Genomic DNA, 18,735 nt, shown 5'->3' with positions numbered 1-18,735 from the left:
AAGAGGACACTCCACGGGGCCCCGGTCTGGCCCTGCCCCAACCCCGCCCCTTCTCCAACCCCTTCCCCAAAGTCCCTGCCCCAACTCTGCCCCTTCCTCTGAGCACCCCGCATTCCCCCTCCTCCCTCCCGCTCTGCTCTTGGTTGGGGGTTGCTAAGTGCTTCCCTGCTCCCCACTCGCCCTGCAGTTCCTGCACCCCCCCACCCTTGCAGCCTCTGTGACCCTGCTCCCCACTCGCCCTGCAGTCCCTGCACTCCCCCACCTGCCCTGCACCCCCTGCCCCTGCAGCCTCTATGCCCCTGCCTGCCCTGCTCCTCCTCGCCCTGCAGCCTCTATGCCCCCGCCTGCCCTGATCCTCCTCGCCCTGCAGCCTCTATTCCCCCACTCACCAGGCAGAGGGAGAGCTGCGGGCTCCACGTGGACTCAAACACTGTTCTGTGCTGCTCTGCGGGGAAGGAGGGGAGTGGGGAGGGGGAGGGACTCTGGCTGCTAGAGGCATCAGTGGCTGCGAGTGGCTTTCAATCAGGTCCCACCATCCAATCAGCCGAGCCGTACTCTGCATGAGGGGAAGGGGGAAATCCCGGACATTTCTACTTGATTAGAAATCCCCCCCGGACGGCCATTTAACGCTGAAAAAGCCGGACATGTCCGGGGAAACCCGGACGGATGGTAACCCTAGACTTGCATGCGTTTAAGCAGTTACATAGCTTAACATAGATTAAGTCCGATTCTTAATTTTTATGTTTTTGTTAGAAAATGCTGAATGACACATTTATGTACTAGATTGATTAATTTTTTTAGCAGTGACTTTTCTAGCTGCATTATATAGGAGATAGTATGGCTTAGTGGCTAGAGAACTGAACTGGGACTCAGGAGATGTGGGTTTAATTCCTGGCTCTTCCACTGGCCTGTGTGACCCTGGATAGGTCACTTCTCCATGTCCCTTAATTTTCTCAATTATAAAATAGGGATAGTAATACTGTGACCTCTTTTGTAAAGTGTTTTGAGATATAAAAGATGAGAAGCTCTATATAAGGACTAAGTGGTTGTCATATTATTATTGGTATTATTTGCATGGAAATTGGAATTTAATTAAAAATGCACAAAAAATAGCATTTTTAAATTGTTTTTGTTAAAACTGCCTTAAATATGCTAGATACATAAGAAAAAAAAGTATATCAAATTTTTTTGCATTTAAAACCAATTGATTTATTAAACTACGAAAGCATTATCTGTAGTTAATTGAACTGATTTCTTTCTGGTTGTCATGTCCATCAAGATTTTATAACTGGTAGATCTCGTCCTGTCCCCTCGTGTTTATTGATAGATTAAAAGAGGAAAACAAGTTTTCTGCTTTTTAAGCTTCCAGCTGGTTTCACAACTTTGAATGAATTAATCATTGTACTGAACTAATTGAATAAACTGAAATGAAGAAAATATTTTCTTTGCACCTGCAGTAGGGGCTAGATCTGTCAAAAGCTGGTTCTAGGTTCAACAGACCCTGGTTCTAGGTTCATAGCCAATGAGTTCAATTAGTTCAGTGGTTTAACTTTTCTGGCAGCAAACATATACTGTTTGAATATTATTTTGATATTTAAATTATTGTAATATATTTTAATACATTTAGGCCTTAACATAGCATCATTTCAAATTTAATTTGAAATATATCTTCTAAAAAAATTGAATTAAAATAAATCAAATTTTTGTGCTTTTTTATCCACCTTGCAAGCAATCTATTTGTTGCAGTACTTCTAGTTATTGTTCATGTTAGTACATCCATGTAGTACTGTATGCTCACACTGATGCCTTTCATCCAAGTGTCTTGATCCTTTACATGCACTAAACATCAAAATACCTTATGTGCTCAGTAAAGTATAGTTCATTTTGTATTTGGGTTAAGTGACTTGGTTAAGGTTTTAGAGGCAGGAACAGAAAACAAGTGTTCTGACTGCCAGTCCCCTTCCTTAACCGCTAAACCACATCATGCTCGTGTAGGGGTGTTTGTGTTATATGTAATAGATATAATTAAATAAAAATGTCACTAGTTGGTATTAGCTGGCCTTGGTTACTGCCTTTCAATTTCTGTATGAAGATTCATTCGTTGCTTAATGTATATTTAAAGAAATAGATCTATGTGCAAGAGACACCTGAAGTATTGTATTTTATTGATTAGAGTTATTATGCAAACATGAAATGCCATAAATTATTCAATAGTGATATATTTAATAGAAAATCTGTCACAATATTTAGCAGTTTGTGCACATAATATTATATTATAGATAAAGCAAAGGAAGGTTAAACTCTATGGTTTTGCAACCTGAACTAGTTTATGTAAGGCTTTTAGACTTGCAGAATTGACCACGACTACCTATGACTTTGCGCATGCATTTAGGTAGAATATACTGTTTTATTACAGTGCTTGGCATTATATGTTCTGCTTTACATATAATATATATAAAAATGCTTTATATATAATACAAGGGACACTAATGAAGAAATTATCCTTAAATTATCCTTTGAATTTAAATATTGGTGATATCACACTGAGTGATTATTGATTTTTAGAGTTAACAGGCAAACATATTACATTTGTGGAACTTTGAGGAACTATCACTGAGTGATCTATTGGGCCCAAGCAATGTGTAGTTTTATAGAACACAAGCACACCTTTCAGAAAAAATTGCACAATTTCACATAGCAGCATTATGTTAACAACTATCGAATGCACCCTCTGATCTGAACTGGATATTTGACTGACATGTGGTGGCTCTAATGTCGTTTTGTGGGCTTAAAACTGCATACAGTATATTCTAATAACAAAAAGTCCCTGTATTTTTGTAATATCAGAAGAGAAGTCCTATTACAGCAATAGATATAACAAATATTTTTCATAGGGATTTTTTGGGAAAGAATGTGCCCAATGTACAGAAAAGGCACCCTCTTCTTGCATCACTTTTCTTATTTGCTCACTATGACACAATTTATGGAGAGAAACATAAAATGAGCCTGATTCTGATCTTTCACCAGTTTAGCACCGGTGCACATCCATTGACTTCTTTAACATTCTGGCATGAGATCAGAATCGGGCACGCTGAGTCTCATTGCTCTTCTCTCCTTCTATCCTACAACACTTGTCTTTAAATGTACACTGTCAGCTAGAAATACAGTTAATTTGAAAATGTGAGTAAAATAGTTTTAGATCCTACACTTGTTTGCGAGTTACTCAGCCAACTGTTGTGGAATTTTGATCATGTTCTTCCTCTCTTTTCAAATGCTTTCTCTATCATATTGCTGTGAGAAAGCCCAAATAGAGGCAAGAGGGGTGGGTGGATGGGTGAGTGACTGTCCACGGAAGTGCAGTCACATGTTCAAAGTAAATGAACTAAACAGATAAAGAATTGCGTTTTCTCTTTCTCTCAACTTAAGTATTATTTGTTTAAAAGAATTCAGGCATTTGGGAATTCTACATCAACGTCCTAGTAAATCTTTGCCATAAATAATTTCTGATGAGATGTGGACAATCTTATGTTTTAGTAGTATCGAGTTACATGCTAGGCCCCAGTATCAATTTGCCATGTCAAAGTATTTGTTTCCCTGTGTTTAATTGATTTTTTTTTTTTTTTTTCTCTTTAGCCACTATGGGTGCGACTATTTTTTTGGAAGCAGGTGGCTGAGAAAATTCCTGTAACACCAAAACAGTTTCGTATTTTAAATCCGATCATCATTAAAGAGACAGCCTTGGATATACTACAGTACCCTGAGCCTCGATCTAAATTTTGGGGCTGGGATAAGGTAAGATACCTTTTTTGGAAGGTGCTGGATAGATACATTTAACTCCTTCGAAATCTAATACGACAAGATCAAATAAAAAAGAGTTTGGACTTTTCATTCAGTGTAGTCTCTTTGTGCAATTTCTCAGTCATTGTAAAACACCAAAGTCTTCTCTTCTCAAACACTATTTGTATTTTCTTTAACATTCCCTATTAAATATTTGTAAAATAGTGGGGTTTCAGCGTTCTCGTTAATCATAGAAAAAGTACAAAATCTAGGGCCATTTTAGTTTTTAATTTAGGGGTTAGGCTTGTTTATGTTCACGTAAGGTGACCTGCATGTGATTTTTTTTTTTTTTAAATACCCCAAAGTTTTAAAAAGAAAGTACTTCTGTGAAAGCATTAAGGATGCAGGTCTTCTCAATACCATATACATGTGGTAGGCCATGCACTGCATTTAAGCATTAAGAATTTAAGGCTTTTTGAATCATTTGTGTGAGGAGGATTTTGCCTAAGAATATGTCTACACTGTAAGAATAGGTGAGTTCTTCACTTGGGTAGCTCACTTGGGTTAAAATAGCAGTTATTAAGCAATCAATTTGTAAGCACCTGAAGGATAGTAGGGTAATACGTAATAAGCATGGATTTATCAAGAATACATCATGCCAAACCCCAACCTAATATCCTTCCTTGGCAGGATAACTGGCTTTGTGGATATGGGGGAAGCTGTAGATGTGATATATCTTGATTTTAGCAAGGCTTTTGACACATCACATTCTCATAAGCAAACAAAGAAAATGTGGGCTAGATGAAATTATAAACTGGGTGCACAGCTGATTGAAAGACTACTCAGAGTAGCTATCAATGGTCAGCTGTAAAGCTGGAGTGGGAACTATAGAACATAAGAACGGTCATACTGGGTCAGACCAAAGGTCTATCTAGCCCAGAATCCTGTCTTCCGACAGTGGCCAATGCCAGGTGCCCGCGAGGGAATGAACAGAACAGGTAATCATCAAGTCATCCGTTCCCTGTTGCTCATTCCCAGCTTCTGGCAAACAGAAGCTGGGGATACTATCCCTGCCCATCCTGGCTAATAGCCATTCATGGATCCTATCCTCCATGAATTTATCTAGTTCTTTTTTGAATCCTGTTACAGTCTTGGTCTTCACAACATACTCTGGCAAAAAGTTCCACAGGTTGACTGTGTGTTGTGTGAAGAAATACTTTTGTTTGTTTTAACCCTGCTGCCTGTTAATTTCATTTGGTAACCCCCAGTTCTTGTGTTATGAGGAGTAAATAACACTTCCTTATTTACTTTCTCCACACCAGTCATGATTTTATAGACCTCAATCATATCCCCCCTTAGTTGTCTCTTTTCCAAGCTGAAAAGTCCCAGTCTTATTATTCTCTCCTCATACGGAAGCCATTCCATACCCGTGATAATTTTTGTTGCCCATTTCTGTAACTTTTCCAGTTTCAGTATATCTTTTTGAAATGAGGGGACCACATCTGTACACAGTATTCAAAATGTGAGCATACCATGGATTTATATAGCGGCAATATGATATTTTCTGTCTTATCTATCCCTTTCCTAATAATGCCCAACATTCTGTTTGCTTTTTTGATTGCCACTGCACATTGAGTGGATGTTTTCAGAGAACTATCCACAATGACTCCAAGATTTCTTTCTTGAGTGGTAACAGCTAATTTAGACATCATTTTATATGTATAGTTGGGATTATGTTTTCCAATGTGCATTAGTTTACATTTATTAACATTGAATTTCATCTGCTATTTTGTTGCCCAGTCACCCAGTTTTGAGAGATCCTTTTGTAGCTCTTCACAGTCTGCCTGGGACTTAACTATCTTGAGTAGTTTTGTATCATATGCAAATTTTGCCACCTCCTGTTTACCCCTTTTTCCAGACCATTTATGAATAAGTTTAATAGGACTGGGCCTATCCAGATCCCTGGGGGACACCACTATTTACTGCTCTCCATTCTGAAAACTGACCATTTATTCCTACCCTTCGTTTCTTATCTTTTAACCAGTTACCAGTCCATGAGAGGACCTTCCCTCTTATCCCATGATAGCTTACTTTGCTTAAGAGCCTTTGGTGAGGGACCTTGTCAAAGGCTTTCTGAAAATCTAAGTACACTATGTCCTGGAAAAAGTCACCCACGCATTGATTTTAGTTCACAGACTCAAGCCTGAGGCCAGTTTATTGCAATACATACCAACGCGTTGGGGTAGCAGTCCGAAAACTACCACCCCTAGCACAGCACGCAAGCTGCTTTTATTCTTTTAAACTGCAAGCATAGTATAAATAATACGTCATTTGCGAGTAATAAGAGTTGGGGTCTGTCCCCTTTCCTGGCACCTTCCTTATTATTTTACGAGAATTGGGTGCCTATTGGGTGGAGAGCTTCTTGGTGGTTTCCGCCATGGATGGTACTTGGCACCAGTTGGAGTGTTTTTCTCGGCAAGGTACATATTATTTTCCAGGGTTTTACGGTTAGGGGCATAGGGATTCATTACAGGACACCCCAAGAAGATATATGATTGGCTAGTTTGGCAGTTAGCTGGAATTACAGGGTGCTCACAGGAGAAGTTGCATTTAGTCAGTTTGCATTTAGCTATTGCTTCACACAAGCGGTTATTATATTTCATCAGCCATGAACATATTTCATTAGTGTTGCTGCTGAGGCTTTTTATTCTTTCCCTCCTTGCCTCCCCCCCCCCCCCCGGTCATGACCCTTGACCGAGTTTGGCAGGAGGCTGTGTCACTTAGCCTAGTTCCGGCTTGTGGCCTGCAGGGCGGGCCTATATGACGAGTCTTCGCCGATGTTCTGATCGGTGCAAGGGAGGCCAGCCAGGCCTATTCCCCACAACTATAATCCACTGGATCCCCCTTGTCCACATGCTTGTTGACCCCCTTCAAAGAATTCTAGTAGATTGGTGAGGCATGATTTCCCTTTCCAAAGCCATGTTGACTCTTCCCAACAAATTATGTTTATCTATGTGTCTGACAGTTTTGTTCTTTACTATGGTTTCAACCAGTTTGCCCGATATTGAAGTCAGGCTTACTGTCCTGTAATTGCCAGGATCACCTCTGGAGTCCTTTTTAAAAATTGACATCACATTAGCTATCCTCCAGTCATTTGGTACAGAAGCTGATTGAAATGATAGGTTACAGATTACAGTTAGTAGTTCTGCAATTTCACATTTGAGTTCCTTCAGAACTCTTGGGTGAATACCATCTGGTCCTGATGACTTATTACTGTTTAGTTTATCAATTTGTTCTAAAACCTCCTCTAATGACACCTCAGTCTGAGTGAGACAGTTCCTCAGATTTGTCACATAAAGAGTGGCTCAGGTTTGGGAATCTCCCTCACATCCTCACCCGTGAAGACCAATGCAAAGAATTCATTTAGTTTCTCTGCAATGGCCTTATCGTCCTTGAGTGCTCCTTTAGCATCTCAATTGCCCAGTGGTCCCACTGGTTGTTTAGCAGGCATCCTGTTTCTGATGTACTTAATTTTTTTTTTTTTTTTTTTTGCTATTACTTTTTGAGTCATTGGCTAGCTGTTCAAATTCTTTTTTGGCCTTCCTAATTATATTTTTTCACTTCATTTGCCAGAGTTTATGCTTCTTTCTGTTTTCCTCACTAGGATTTAACTTCCACTTTTTAAAGGATGCCTTTTTGCCTCTCACTGCTTCTTTTACTTTGTTGTTTAGCCTCAGTGGCACTTTTTTTGTTCTCTTACTATGTTTTGTAATTTGGAGTATACATTTAAGTTGTGATTCATGCTTCATCCATTAACTTCTGTTTTCTTTCATTGTTGATGCAAGGCCTATTTTCGATATTTTCACTGATAACTTGGATAATGGAGCGGAGAATGTGCGTCTAAAATTTGTGGATGACACCAAGGTGGGAGGGGTTGCTAGCACTTTAGAGGACAGCATTAGAATTCAGAAAGACTTTGACAAATTGGAAAAGTGGTCTAAAATCAATAAGATTAAATTCAATAAAGACAAGTGCAAATTACTACTCCTAGGATGAAAATAAATAAATAAATCAAATGCACAACTACAAAATGGGGAATAACTGGGTAGGTGGTAGAACTGCATAAAAAGATATGAGGATTATAGTAGTTCTTAAATTGAGTACGACTCAACAGTCTGATGCAAATGTGGTGATGCAGTGCTAAAAAGGCTAATATCGTTCTGTGATGCCTTATGGATCTTAGTATGTCAGGCACAGGAGGTAATTGTCCCACTCTATTTAGCATTGGTGAGTACTCAACTTGAGTACTAGGCTCAGTTCTGGTCACTGCACTATAAGAAAGAGATGGACAAATTGGTGAGAGTCCAGAATGGATCAACAAAAATGATACAAAGTTTGGAAAACCTGATCTATGAGGAAGGTTTAGAAAAAAAAAAGGGGGGGGGGGGGGGGGGCTTGTTTAGTCTTGAGAAAAGAAGTCTTTAAGCATGTTGTAAAGAGCTGTTATAGAGGACTGTTTTTAAAGAGGACAGTGATCAGTTGTTTTCCATGTCCATACAAAAAGTGGTTGACTTAAGATGCAGCAAGGAAGATTTAGGTTAGATGTAGGGAAAAATTTTCTAATTATAAGGATAAATAAGTACTGGAAGAGGCTTCCAAGGGAGGTTTTGGTATCCCTGTCATTGGAGGTTTTTAAGAAGAGGTTAGACAAACACGGCAGGGATGGTCTAGCTATACTTGGTCTTGCCTCAGCGCAGGGTGATGGTCTACATGACCTTTAGAGGTCCCTTCCACCCCTACATTTCTATGACTCTGTGAAAACTGATAAAGGAGAGAGATGTTGTATTGTAAATGTTTATTTTTCTTTTTAGAATGTTCCCACAATTGGGGTCACTGCAGTTGTTCTGGCCACACATTTATGTGATGAAGTGAGTTTAGCAGGATTTGGATATGACCTCCGCCAACCCAACACACCTTTGCACTACTATGACAATCTCTGCATGGCTGCAATGGAAGGACAAACTATGCATAATGTGACAACTGAAACAAAATTCCTACAAAAACTGATCAAAGATGGGATTGTGAAAGATCTCAGTGGAGGAATACAGTGTGAATTCTGCAAAAAAACAAGCTAATGACTGGAACTGAGAGCACAGACTGGATTAGAGGTTCCTGCAGCCTTGCTAGCAATGGCCCTTTCAGTGCTCTCATCCCACAAAGACTTTGAAGAATCTCTCTTCTTTGTATTTCTGTTGCTTTTTAATGTCAAGTTGAATTTATTGTATTTTTTTTATTTATTTTGAGTCCAGGTTTTTACCTTGCACACTTTTTGTGGGTAATTATCAATACAGTTTTGAGTTTAGAGAGATTCATTTAAAATATGTCATGTTTTAAGCTATCTGAAGGAAAACAGAAAATTTAAGGGTTTTATATGTGAAGGGCACTCACGGACCTAGGTGTGTGTTTCCTAATCTGGGGAGAGAAGAATTGTTCCCACTGAAGTGGTGTTGCCGTTGTGGGTCCATTTGTCAGTACATGATTCCTCTGTGCATACAAAGAAAAGCAAAGGTGTGTGTTCGTAAGAGAACTTGCTTTGTTGCTTGTAGGTTCACTATTCTTTGGTAGATCATCCACTTGTATAACCTTCCACAGATATTTAGGCTACTCCCTTTCTGTGCTGATACCTATTTTTTGGGGGGTGAGGGGGCAGGGAGCAGGAAAGGGCAAAACTGATGCAGCAGTGGAGCTGAACAGTAAGTTCATTAATGCCACATCTAATCATGCCTGGTATTTAAATCATTGACCGGTGTGAATGCTTTAGGATTAGAATGCTGGCCACTTAAACACTTGACACATTTGGGCCTGACCATGTTATAACCAGATTTAGCCTACAGTAGATATCTAACCTGAAGCCAAACTCTTCTGTTTCCCATTTCTGGCTCCCAAAAACCTGGTCATAATGTGGTTGGGTCACAAAAAAGTTTAAGCATCACTGTTACAGGAACAGCATCAGCATGAATTCCAGTCCTCTTTAGGGAGGGAGTTAAAAAGTAGTGTTTGGGGCTACACCTGCCCTTTTGCTATTTTATAAAAATGTTTTAGTCCTTGCTGCTGAGTGAAAGACCCACAAACGAAAAGGAAACTTACTCTGTAGTAGTCGGAGTGAAACTGACTACAGACAAAATAAAAGAACGGAAAGATTTTATTTAATCTCCTTCATGGTACAGTAGGTATTAACTTGCAACAGTACTATGTAAAATAAAAATTCACATTCAAATATAGTTTAAGTTGATAGTGGCCCTTTTATGTTGTGAATATGGTGTATGCTTCTTAATTGGAAGGGAGAGAGTGGAATTTTGCTTTGCAGACCACCTAATAAACTGGCAATTCTGTGTGCACAAATAACTTATGAAGAAGAAATTGCCTTTGAGGAAGTAGTATGATCTACTAGCACTGTACAATGTCTTCTAAGTGCAGATTGCTTTTAAAAATTCCTGTATAAATGTACTTTCTAATGACCAGAAATCAATGCAATTGAAAGAAAGCGGGATTGCAGATTTGTGAACAAGTCTGAACTGTGTCATTTTATTGTGCAAATAACACAGTTGTGGTTATTGGATTGCTTGATTTTGAGTGCTGTCTGTTACTCAGAGCGAGTGAAAAATGCTTTATTTGAATGTGAAATCTTACCAGAAAGTTAATAGAAGTGAACAGGTGAAATATAATTATATGAATTACAGGAATCACTTTGACTTTCCAGGTGACAAATCTTCCTATTAGTTCCTTATCATATGGTAAGATACACTAGGCATATTTTTAAAATTAGCATCAGGTTAAATTGCATCAAGAAAATAGGACGTGGAATGGAATATAGTATTCATACTTGCCATGAAGAGTAGGTCTAATGGATGATTGTGTATGAACGCAGAAGTTGCACTGGCTATGGTTGTGGAGAGACAATAAAACAATGCCAGTTTACAAAGTGTAACATTGAAGATAGTGGCTGTGAGCCTGATCTTTCCTAAGTACCCACACATCCCCTAAAGTGAATGATTAGAAATCACGCTCTGTGTGTTCAGGGCTCCATTTGTGCAACAGCAATAATTATTAACATAACTTCCTCTTCGTAACTTGGAACAAACTAGTTTTTCTTAACAGCAATAAATTTCTAGTCCATGTTTTTGTATGCTTTTAAGTATAGATCAAACTGTTTACTTGATAAATTACTGATATGTAAAGAGTTTTTACAGATAGTTTCGTTTAATATAACATGTTGATTATTATCCCCTTATAGTTAAGATAAAGCAAGCGACCTTAACTCCATTCAATATTACTGAAATATGAAAGGGTTTGGGAAAGTTCAAAATGTGCATATGGACAGTAGTACATTGAAGTCTTTCAAAACGCTGTTACACAAACGTTTTGTTATACATCAACTGTTAGTTCACCAGGACTTCACACTGTTATGACTTAAGAATATGAAAATGTGAACTTAATAGAATGAAAGTATTATTAAAGCAATCAGTAACGTCCTTTGAAGTTTTCCATTTATCATCAGCTCTACAAGATGCTTTAATGTGGGCTTAAACTGTAGTTCAACCAGCTTTGTCAGTTGTGATAAAACTTTTTTCTCTGTAGTAGTAAATATTATGTGGAATACCCCTATGTGGACTTGACCATTCCTGAAACAACAATGGATTTCAGGCTGTGAAAAGCAATAAACAAATGGAACCACTTTCTATTTATGTAGTTTCACAGGTCACAACATATTCTGTCTCTTTCAGTAAGAATTATATATAGCTAGAGATTTCACTGGTCCAATAGTTGACATTAGATCCCACACCATCTAGAAAGAGGAGACCTTATGGAATAGTGCCTCATTTCCTCTCACTTACGCCAGTTTAATTTCATGACAGTTAGTCTTGGATCTCCTTGGTGTACATGGGAATTGGTCCCCTATTCACAGCCAATGTGCTCTCCAGCTTCTTGAGGCTAATGTAGATGAGAATATATTTGTCTTAATTACAGCATTGTCCTTAGTGTTTACATTAAAAGTACTTGTACTGAGATTTAAAGATTTTGTGAGTGAAGATAAAGAAACCTTACATTAGAATTTGCCTTTTATAATAGCATTATAGGTGGGAGGAGGCACAGATGCATATTCAGTATCAGTGCAGTTTGTATGCTTTTTTCATAGTTACTGGATAGGTTTTTATTTTGGTGTCTAGAACTTTGTTCATTTTTCAACTTTGAATGGTGGTAGGTTGTTAACTTGCAGCATCTGTCACCTGAAAAAGGCAAAAAATGATATACGAGATGATCTGTTCAATCTTAAAGTATTTAAACCTGTAATCTACTCTAAACTACTTTTTTAAAGAGGGCACTAGCTTGCCCATTTAAAAATATATTTTATTAAAAAAATCTTTAAAGTAATTCTGAGTTTAGTTCATATTTGGGGGGTTATTTAGAAGATAGCACAAGAGACACACCTAGGAACAGCTCAATTATTTTGGCTTAAAAGAGGTTTCCCATTCCAATTTGCTTTCACAGATTTTCACAATTTTGTGTATGCAGAGTATGGATTTCATTGCTGTGTGTGTACAGGAATCCTGCATGTAACTGGAGGCAAGCCAATGTCCACTTGGGATTTTTGTATGGTAGTGCTACTTACGATTAGTTTGTACAGTGCTATGAACATGTAAAATGCTGATGTATGTAAAATACAGGCAAATGGAGACGTGTAAATACAGAGTGAGAATATTCTACAAAGCAGTATTAGTCTCCATGAAAGATCTGTAACCCAATGGTATTCAAATAGGATTGTGACCCAGTCTTGAGGTACTTGGAGATGTTTATAGAGACTGAATGTAGACCAACCTCTTCTGCCAGTGGGTGCCGGGTGGTAACTTGGACTTTAGTGTGGCAGCCTGGTCTTGAATAAGAGGTAACAGAGGAGACCAACTGACATAGAAATGAGAGACCTGCACAGAAAAGAAGCATGAGGTGGCTTTTGTCACCAGGTCTTGTGTCCTTCAGCAAGGTGGGGCAGGGAGGTTCCTTGAAACCTATTCTTCTTTCAGAGGCGACAACAGAGACTACACAGAGGTGGTCAGGTAGCATTCTTTCTCTCTCCCACCAGCAGGAGGGGTTCTTGCATGCATCTCCGGTTCAATAAGCAGTGGGATCTCTTCCTTAAGGTTGACTTTCCAGAACCTTTCCCTTTTGCCAGAGTGTGACTGTCTTGGAGAGCATAAGCCTTGTTTTCTATGTAACTAAGGCTGTATCTGTATGATGAAGTTTGGTTGGTACAAGTAACATCTGTGAACAGCCACCAGAGTTTGTATGTTGCTCGGAAGTGTGCATGCTTGGCTGTTGGCTTTGGTGCGGTGCATACTTACTGGGAATGCTTGTGTCGGTGTAAAGTTAGGTGCAACACAAGTCGATAGCCCAGTGTGCCCCGTGCCACTGTCTGGCACAATACCTTTTGTGATATTTTTTGAGTGCTTTGTGGAATAGCTGTGATTTGTCTCAGGATTTCTTAGAGATAGGGGTCAAGGTCACACCATGCCACTTCCTTCATCCCATCATACTTTCCACATCTCATAATTTTCGCATTGTTTTTTGAAAACTCCCTCCGTTCCATGCGGTGCTTTGCCATCATTTCTCTGTCAGAACCCTGGACCCTCTTGAGCTCAACACAATTCTTACATGCTAACTGAATGCTGACGTGTATATAGTGAGGGGGGGAAATGCCAGGTTGCTGCTGACATTGATGGAGCAGCACCACACTTAGCCACACAAGCCAAAGAAAGGAAATTTGAACACTCAAAGAAAAGAATAATAGAATATCAGGGTTGGAAGGGACCTCAGGAGGTCATCTAGTCTAACCCCCTCAAAGCAGGACCAATCCCCAGACAGATTTTTGCCCCAGATCCCTAAATGGCCCCCTCAAGGATTGAACTCACAACCCTGGGTTTAGCAGGCCAATGCTCAAACCACTGAGCTATCCCTGGTGACTCTACCTTTGTTTTATTACCTCTGGCTGAGCACAGGACACTGTTCTGATGTGGGTTGTGTAACTGGATTGCCATACAACCCTTTCTAGAACTTGTTCCCTAACCTGTTATTTTCTAACACTATACCAGTAAAGCAAAGAAGAGTCAATGCCTTTGCCTTAATTTGGAGGTGGGCCAGGTGCCATTTTTAAATGGGAAACAAAGGTGGCTTGGTGGCGGGGAGGGAGGTGAGGTTTGAGGGAAAGGAAAAGCAAAAAACACATTTCAAGGAATAATGCATGTACGCACTTACCCAAGCTCCTTCACCCTTCACGAGCAGGCTCATCTGCGCTTTTTTAGAAGGGGAGCAATTTTAGCCTATTTCTTCACTGCATTATACTCCAGAAGGAGGATCAAATTCAGCCCTCTTCTAATTTCCTGGACTGTAATGGAGATAAACCTGTGGTGTAACAGGTCTGTAGCGTTGAATCATTGTTCCAAAGCCCATGGCTGTTACGTTTCTTGCAGGCATGCTAAAAGGACATAGGACTGGAAGAGCCCTGAAAGGGTCATCAAGTCCAGTGCCTTGTTACCACAAGTAACCCCATTTTATAATTGTGTTCCAGACTTCCACTCCTGATGGTTAAAAACCTAAATCCAGCCTAAATTTAATAATTGTTACTTTATATCCATTGTGCCAACATTGCCATTTAGCTTAAATAGCTTTTCTCCCATGCTGCTGTTTACCTCCGATCTATTTACTGAGCGTACTCATATCCCCTGTTAGCCTATGTATTTTGCTAGGCTAAACAAGCCAAGTTCTTTTAGTCTCCACTCATTGCTATGTCCTCCATTATCTTGATCTTCCTAGTAGCACTTTCTTCACCTGTTCCAGTTTGAATTCATCATTCTTCAACATAGGTGACCAGCATTGTAAATAGTATTCCAGATGAGGTCTTACCAGTGCTTTGTACAAATGTCAAAGGGGAGAGAATCAAGTGGTCAGAAAACAAACTTGAAGAAACTCTGGAGAGCTCACACTCTGTGTAACTGGGAAGAGCATGGTTTTTCTCCCAGCTGAGATCCAGTCTGAGTGGAGGATGTGCTTCACAACTGCAGGATTTATTGGGAATCAAAAGTGAGTGCCAAATACAACCTACTGCCTGCACTGAGTACTGCTGTTAGGAATGTTGTAATGTGGGCAGGGCTAATACCAATATCGCCATATAATGTAACTTGCCACTGTTATTTAAGTAGAGCTGGGGGCAAGAGAGGAAGTGGGCTACAGATCGGCATTGCAAAAACTGGATCAACAAATTCTTTCCTCGCTTGCATAATAGGCTTGTGGCTACTACCTGCTGCTTTGGCCACTGTGCCCTGAAAAGTTCTGTGGACGAACTGTTTGTACTTGTGCATTGCACTAGGAGACTCAAAGTGAGGAAAATGCAGTGCCAAGACTGACATTGTACGGATTCATAGAATTCAAGGCCAGAAGGGACTATTTCATAATCTAGACTGATCTCCTGCATGTCATAGGCCATTAAATTCAACCAGTTACCCCTGTAATTGAACCCAGTAACTTGTCTGACTAAAGGATATCTTCCAGAAAGGCATCCAGTCTTGATGTGCAGACAGCAAGAGAAGGAGAATCTACCACTTTCCTTGGCAATTTGTTCCAATTGCCAATCACAGTAGTTTAGAAATTTGTGCTTAATTTCTATTTGGATTTGTCTGGTTTCAGTTTCCAGCCATTGGTTCTTGTTATGCCTTTGTCTGGTAAATTAAAGAGCACTTCAGCACCTGGTATTTTCTCTGTGTGAAGTACCTATATGCTGTAATCAAGTCACCTCTGTCTTTTTGATAAACTAAAGAGATTGAGCTTTTTAAGTCTCTCACTGTAAGACATTTTCTCCAGCCCTTGAATCATTTTTGTGGCTCTTTTCTGCACTGTTTCCAATGTTTCAGTATTCTTGTTAAAATCGATCTCACTGATACCATATAAAATCCCCTCCCTATTCCCGCTCACTACTTCCCTGTTTATACATTGTATATATTATAGCATTGCACTGGGAGCGCATGTTCAGTTGCTTCTCCACTCCTATATCCTTTTCAGAGTCGTGGCTTTCAAGGCTGCAGTTCCCTGTTCTGTAGATATGTCCTGAGTTCCTTGTTCCTAGACGTTTCATTTGCATTTGGCTGTATTAAAAGTAACTTTTTTGAATGGACCAAGCTTACTATGTGATCAAGTTTGCTATGCATGACGGCCCTGTTCTCCTCATTTACTATTCCAGAAATCTTGATCATCCACAAATACTATCAGCGGTGATTTTATATTTACTTCCAGATCATTGGTGAAAATGTTTAATAGTGTCAGGCCTAGTATCAATGCCTTCAGAATTCCATTAGAAACGTCGTCCTTCCATGATGATTCCCTGTTAACTACTTTATGAGATCTGTCAGTGAGCCAGCTCTTAATCCATTTAATATGTGCTCTGTAGTTATTGTTTAGTGCCACTTTTTAAATCAGAATGTGGCATGGTACGAAGTCCAATGCCTGACATAAATCGAAGTATGTTATCTCTGTGCAGGTACCTTAATCAAATTTGTAATCTCATCCGAGTGAAATCAGGTTTGTTTGACAAGGTCTGTTTTCAATAAAACCTTGAATTGGCACTAACTATATTTCTATGCTTTCATTTTTTTTAGCAGTTGAAGCACGTGTGTGTGGGTGCGTAATTTTATCTTACGGGTTGGGACTGTCTTTTGTTTGCTCATATCGAATGTTTTCAGGTCATGTGAAGGCCAAAAGTATAACAGGGTTCAAAAAAGATTTAGATAAGTTCCTGAAGGATAGGTCCAATGATGGCTATTAGCCAAGATGGTCAGGGCTACAATCCCATGCTCTGGGTGTCTGTAAACTTCTGACTGCCAGAAGCTAGGACTGAACAAGAAGGGATGAATCCCTTGATAATTGCCCTGTTCTGCTCATTCCCTTTGAAGCATCAGGCACTGGCCACTGTTGGAAGACAAAAACAACGAGGAGTCCTTGTGGCACTTTAGAGACTAACAAATTTATTTGGGCATAAGCTTTCGTGGGCTAAAACCCACTTCATCAGATACCTGGAGTGGAACATACAGTAGGGAGGTGTAAATACACAGCATATGAAAAGATGGGAGTTGCCTTACCAAGTGGGGGGTCAGTGCTAACGAACCAATTCCATTAAGGTGGAAGTGGGCTATTCTCAACAGTTGACAAGAAGGGATGGGTTTACAGAAATTACAGAAACTGGGTTTAATAATAAAACAAATTTTATTAACTACAAAGGGTGCATTTTAAGTGAATATAAGAGATAGACAAAACAAAGCAGATTACTAAGCAAATGAAACCAAACACGCAAAATAAGCTAGTTTCACTGAAGAAATTGGTTGCAAATAGTAATTTCTCACCCTAGATATTGTTGCAGGCAGATGACAAAGTCTTGAAAGGCAGCTGCACTAGTGTCCAGCTTGAGACCTCAGGTGGTATTACTCACAAGCTAGACGCCCTTCCAGCTTCGGCTCAACCCTTCTCCCCCCAGTTCAGTTCTTGCTTTCTGGTCTTTTTCAGTGTTTCTTAGGGTGGGGAAGCAGAGGAGAACCGCGATGATGTCACTCCCCTGCCTTATATAGCTCTTGTGTAAGGCGAGAACCCTTTGTCTCCTCATGGAAAACCACTGGCATTCCAAAAGGGGAGGAAGGGTATCCAGTACCAGGTGACTCGGACCCCGGTCTCTGCAGGGCTGTGGCAGTCATTGCTCGTAGGCTGTCTCCAGCGTCCACAGGAAGACCAAGCTCTTTCACAGTCCATTGTCTCTGCTAATGGCCCATTAGCCCTGTCTGGCTTTTCCATTGTTGTACCTGAAGGGCTGGTTGGGGTTGACACTCAAAGTAACATATTTGAAATACAGACACACAGTTAATATTCCTAACTTCAGATATAGAAATGATACAGGCCTACAAGTTGACTAATCACATTCAGTAAATCATAACCTTTCCAATTATACCTTACAAGCCCCATCTTGCGTAAAGTACATCTCAGTTATGTCATATTCATGTCATAAGCATATTCTCATAAAGAATATGGAGTGAAACATCACAGTAATATTTACATTGCAACAGTTTTCTTGTTCAATAAAGGCTCAGTATTTGGCGAGATTAGAGCACCCTCAGTCTGCCGGCTGGCTTGCTAGTACCATATAGTATTTGGAAAAGCTAGTCCACCTGGGTTTAATAGGTCTATACAAAGTATCTGCACTTGCACTCCATCTTTTCATATTCCATATAAATTCTAATAACATTCTCTGTATTCCTGCTAGAGTTTTATGTGGGATAATTAGAGGAATATTTTGAAACAAAAAAAAATGTCCTTGGTAAAATATTAATATGATTGTGGCTGTTCTTCCGTACCAAGAAACTGCATACTTCCCTCAGCACTCCAAATCTTGTTTCGTTTGCTGAAGTAGTGGTTTAATATTTAAATCATACAACTTCTCTAGGTTGTTTTGAGACCTGAATTGGCTGCCCAGTAGTAACTAAATGTTTTCTGTAAGTATAACTTCTCAGAGTCTGGCAAATGTATAGCTATTATTTTAGTTTTGGCATAATTTATTTTAAAGCCAGATGTAATTTGTGAAGTAATGGGTTTCTTTAGATACTAATATCAGGGAAATATTCAGATTAGCTAAAAATATTACATAATCTACACATAAAGCTATTTTTAATGAATTCCTGCAAATTTTATTCCTGGGATAGATTAATTATTCCTTATCCTCTGTGAAGAAAGACTCCATGGCCAGTGTGAAAAGTAAAGGAGACAATGGACATTCCTGCCTAATTCTCTTATGTAATTCAAACAGGGCAGATTTAACCCCATTGATTATATCAGCATCAAATCAGGTGTGCCAAAGAGCAGTTTTGCACTTAA

The 18,735-nt window shown here is 39.5% G+C and overlaps 1 protein-coding gene across 5 annotated transcripts in view; it reads left to right on the top strand.

Moving 5' to 3' along the window:
- The window catches only part of LOC117877626 (lactosylceramide alpha-2,3-sialyltransferase-like), a 54,845-nt gene extending 38,395 nt beyond the window's left edge, over positions 1-16,450 (top strand). For all 5 annotated transcript variants that reach the window (XM_034770875.1, XM_034770873.1, XM_034770874.1 and 2 more), the window contains 2 exons: positions 3,634-3,792; positions 8,649-16,450. In XM_034770875.1, coding sequence (XP_034626766.1) covers positions 3,634-3,792; positions 8,649-8,912 — 423 coding nt within the window. In that variant the 3' untranslated portion in view covers positions 8,913-16,450. The remainder of the gene's footprint in view (positions 1-3,633; positions 3,793-8,648) is intronic.
- The last annotated feature ends 2,285 nt before the right edge of the window (positions 16,451-18,735 follow it).

Source organism: Trachemys scripta, chromosome 5 (assembly GCF_013100865.1).
Source record: "Trachemys scripta elegans isolate TJP31775 chromosome 5, CAS_Tse_1.0, whole genome shotgun sequence".
Taxonomy (NCBI): domain Eukaryota; kingdom Metazoa; phylum Chordata; order Testudines; family Emydidae; genus Trachemys; species Trachemys scripta.
Note: the sequence above shows the minus strand (reverse complement) of the source record. Positions and strands in the feature narration are given on the sequence as shown.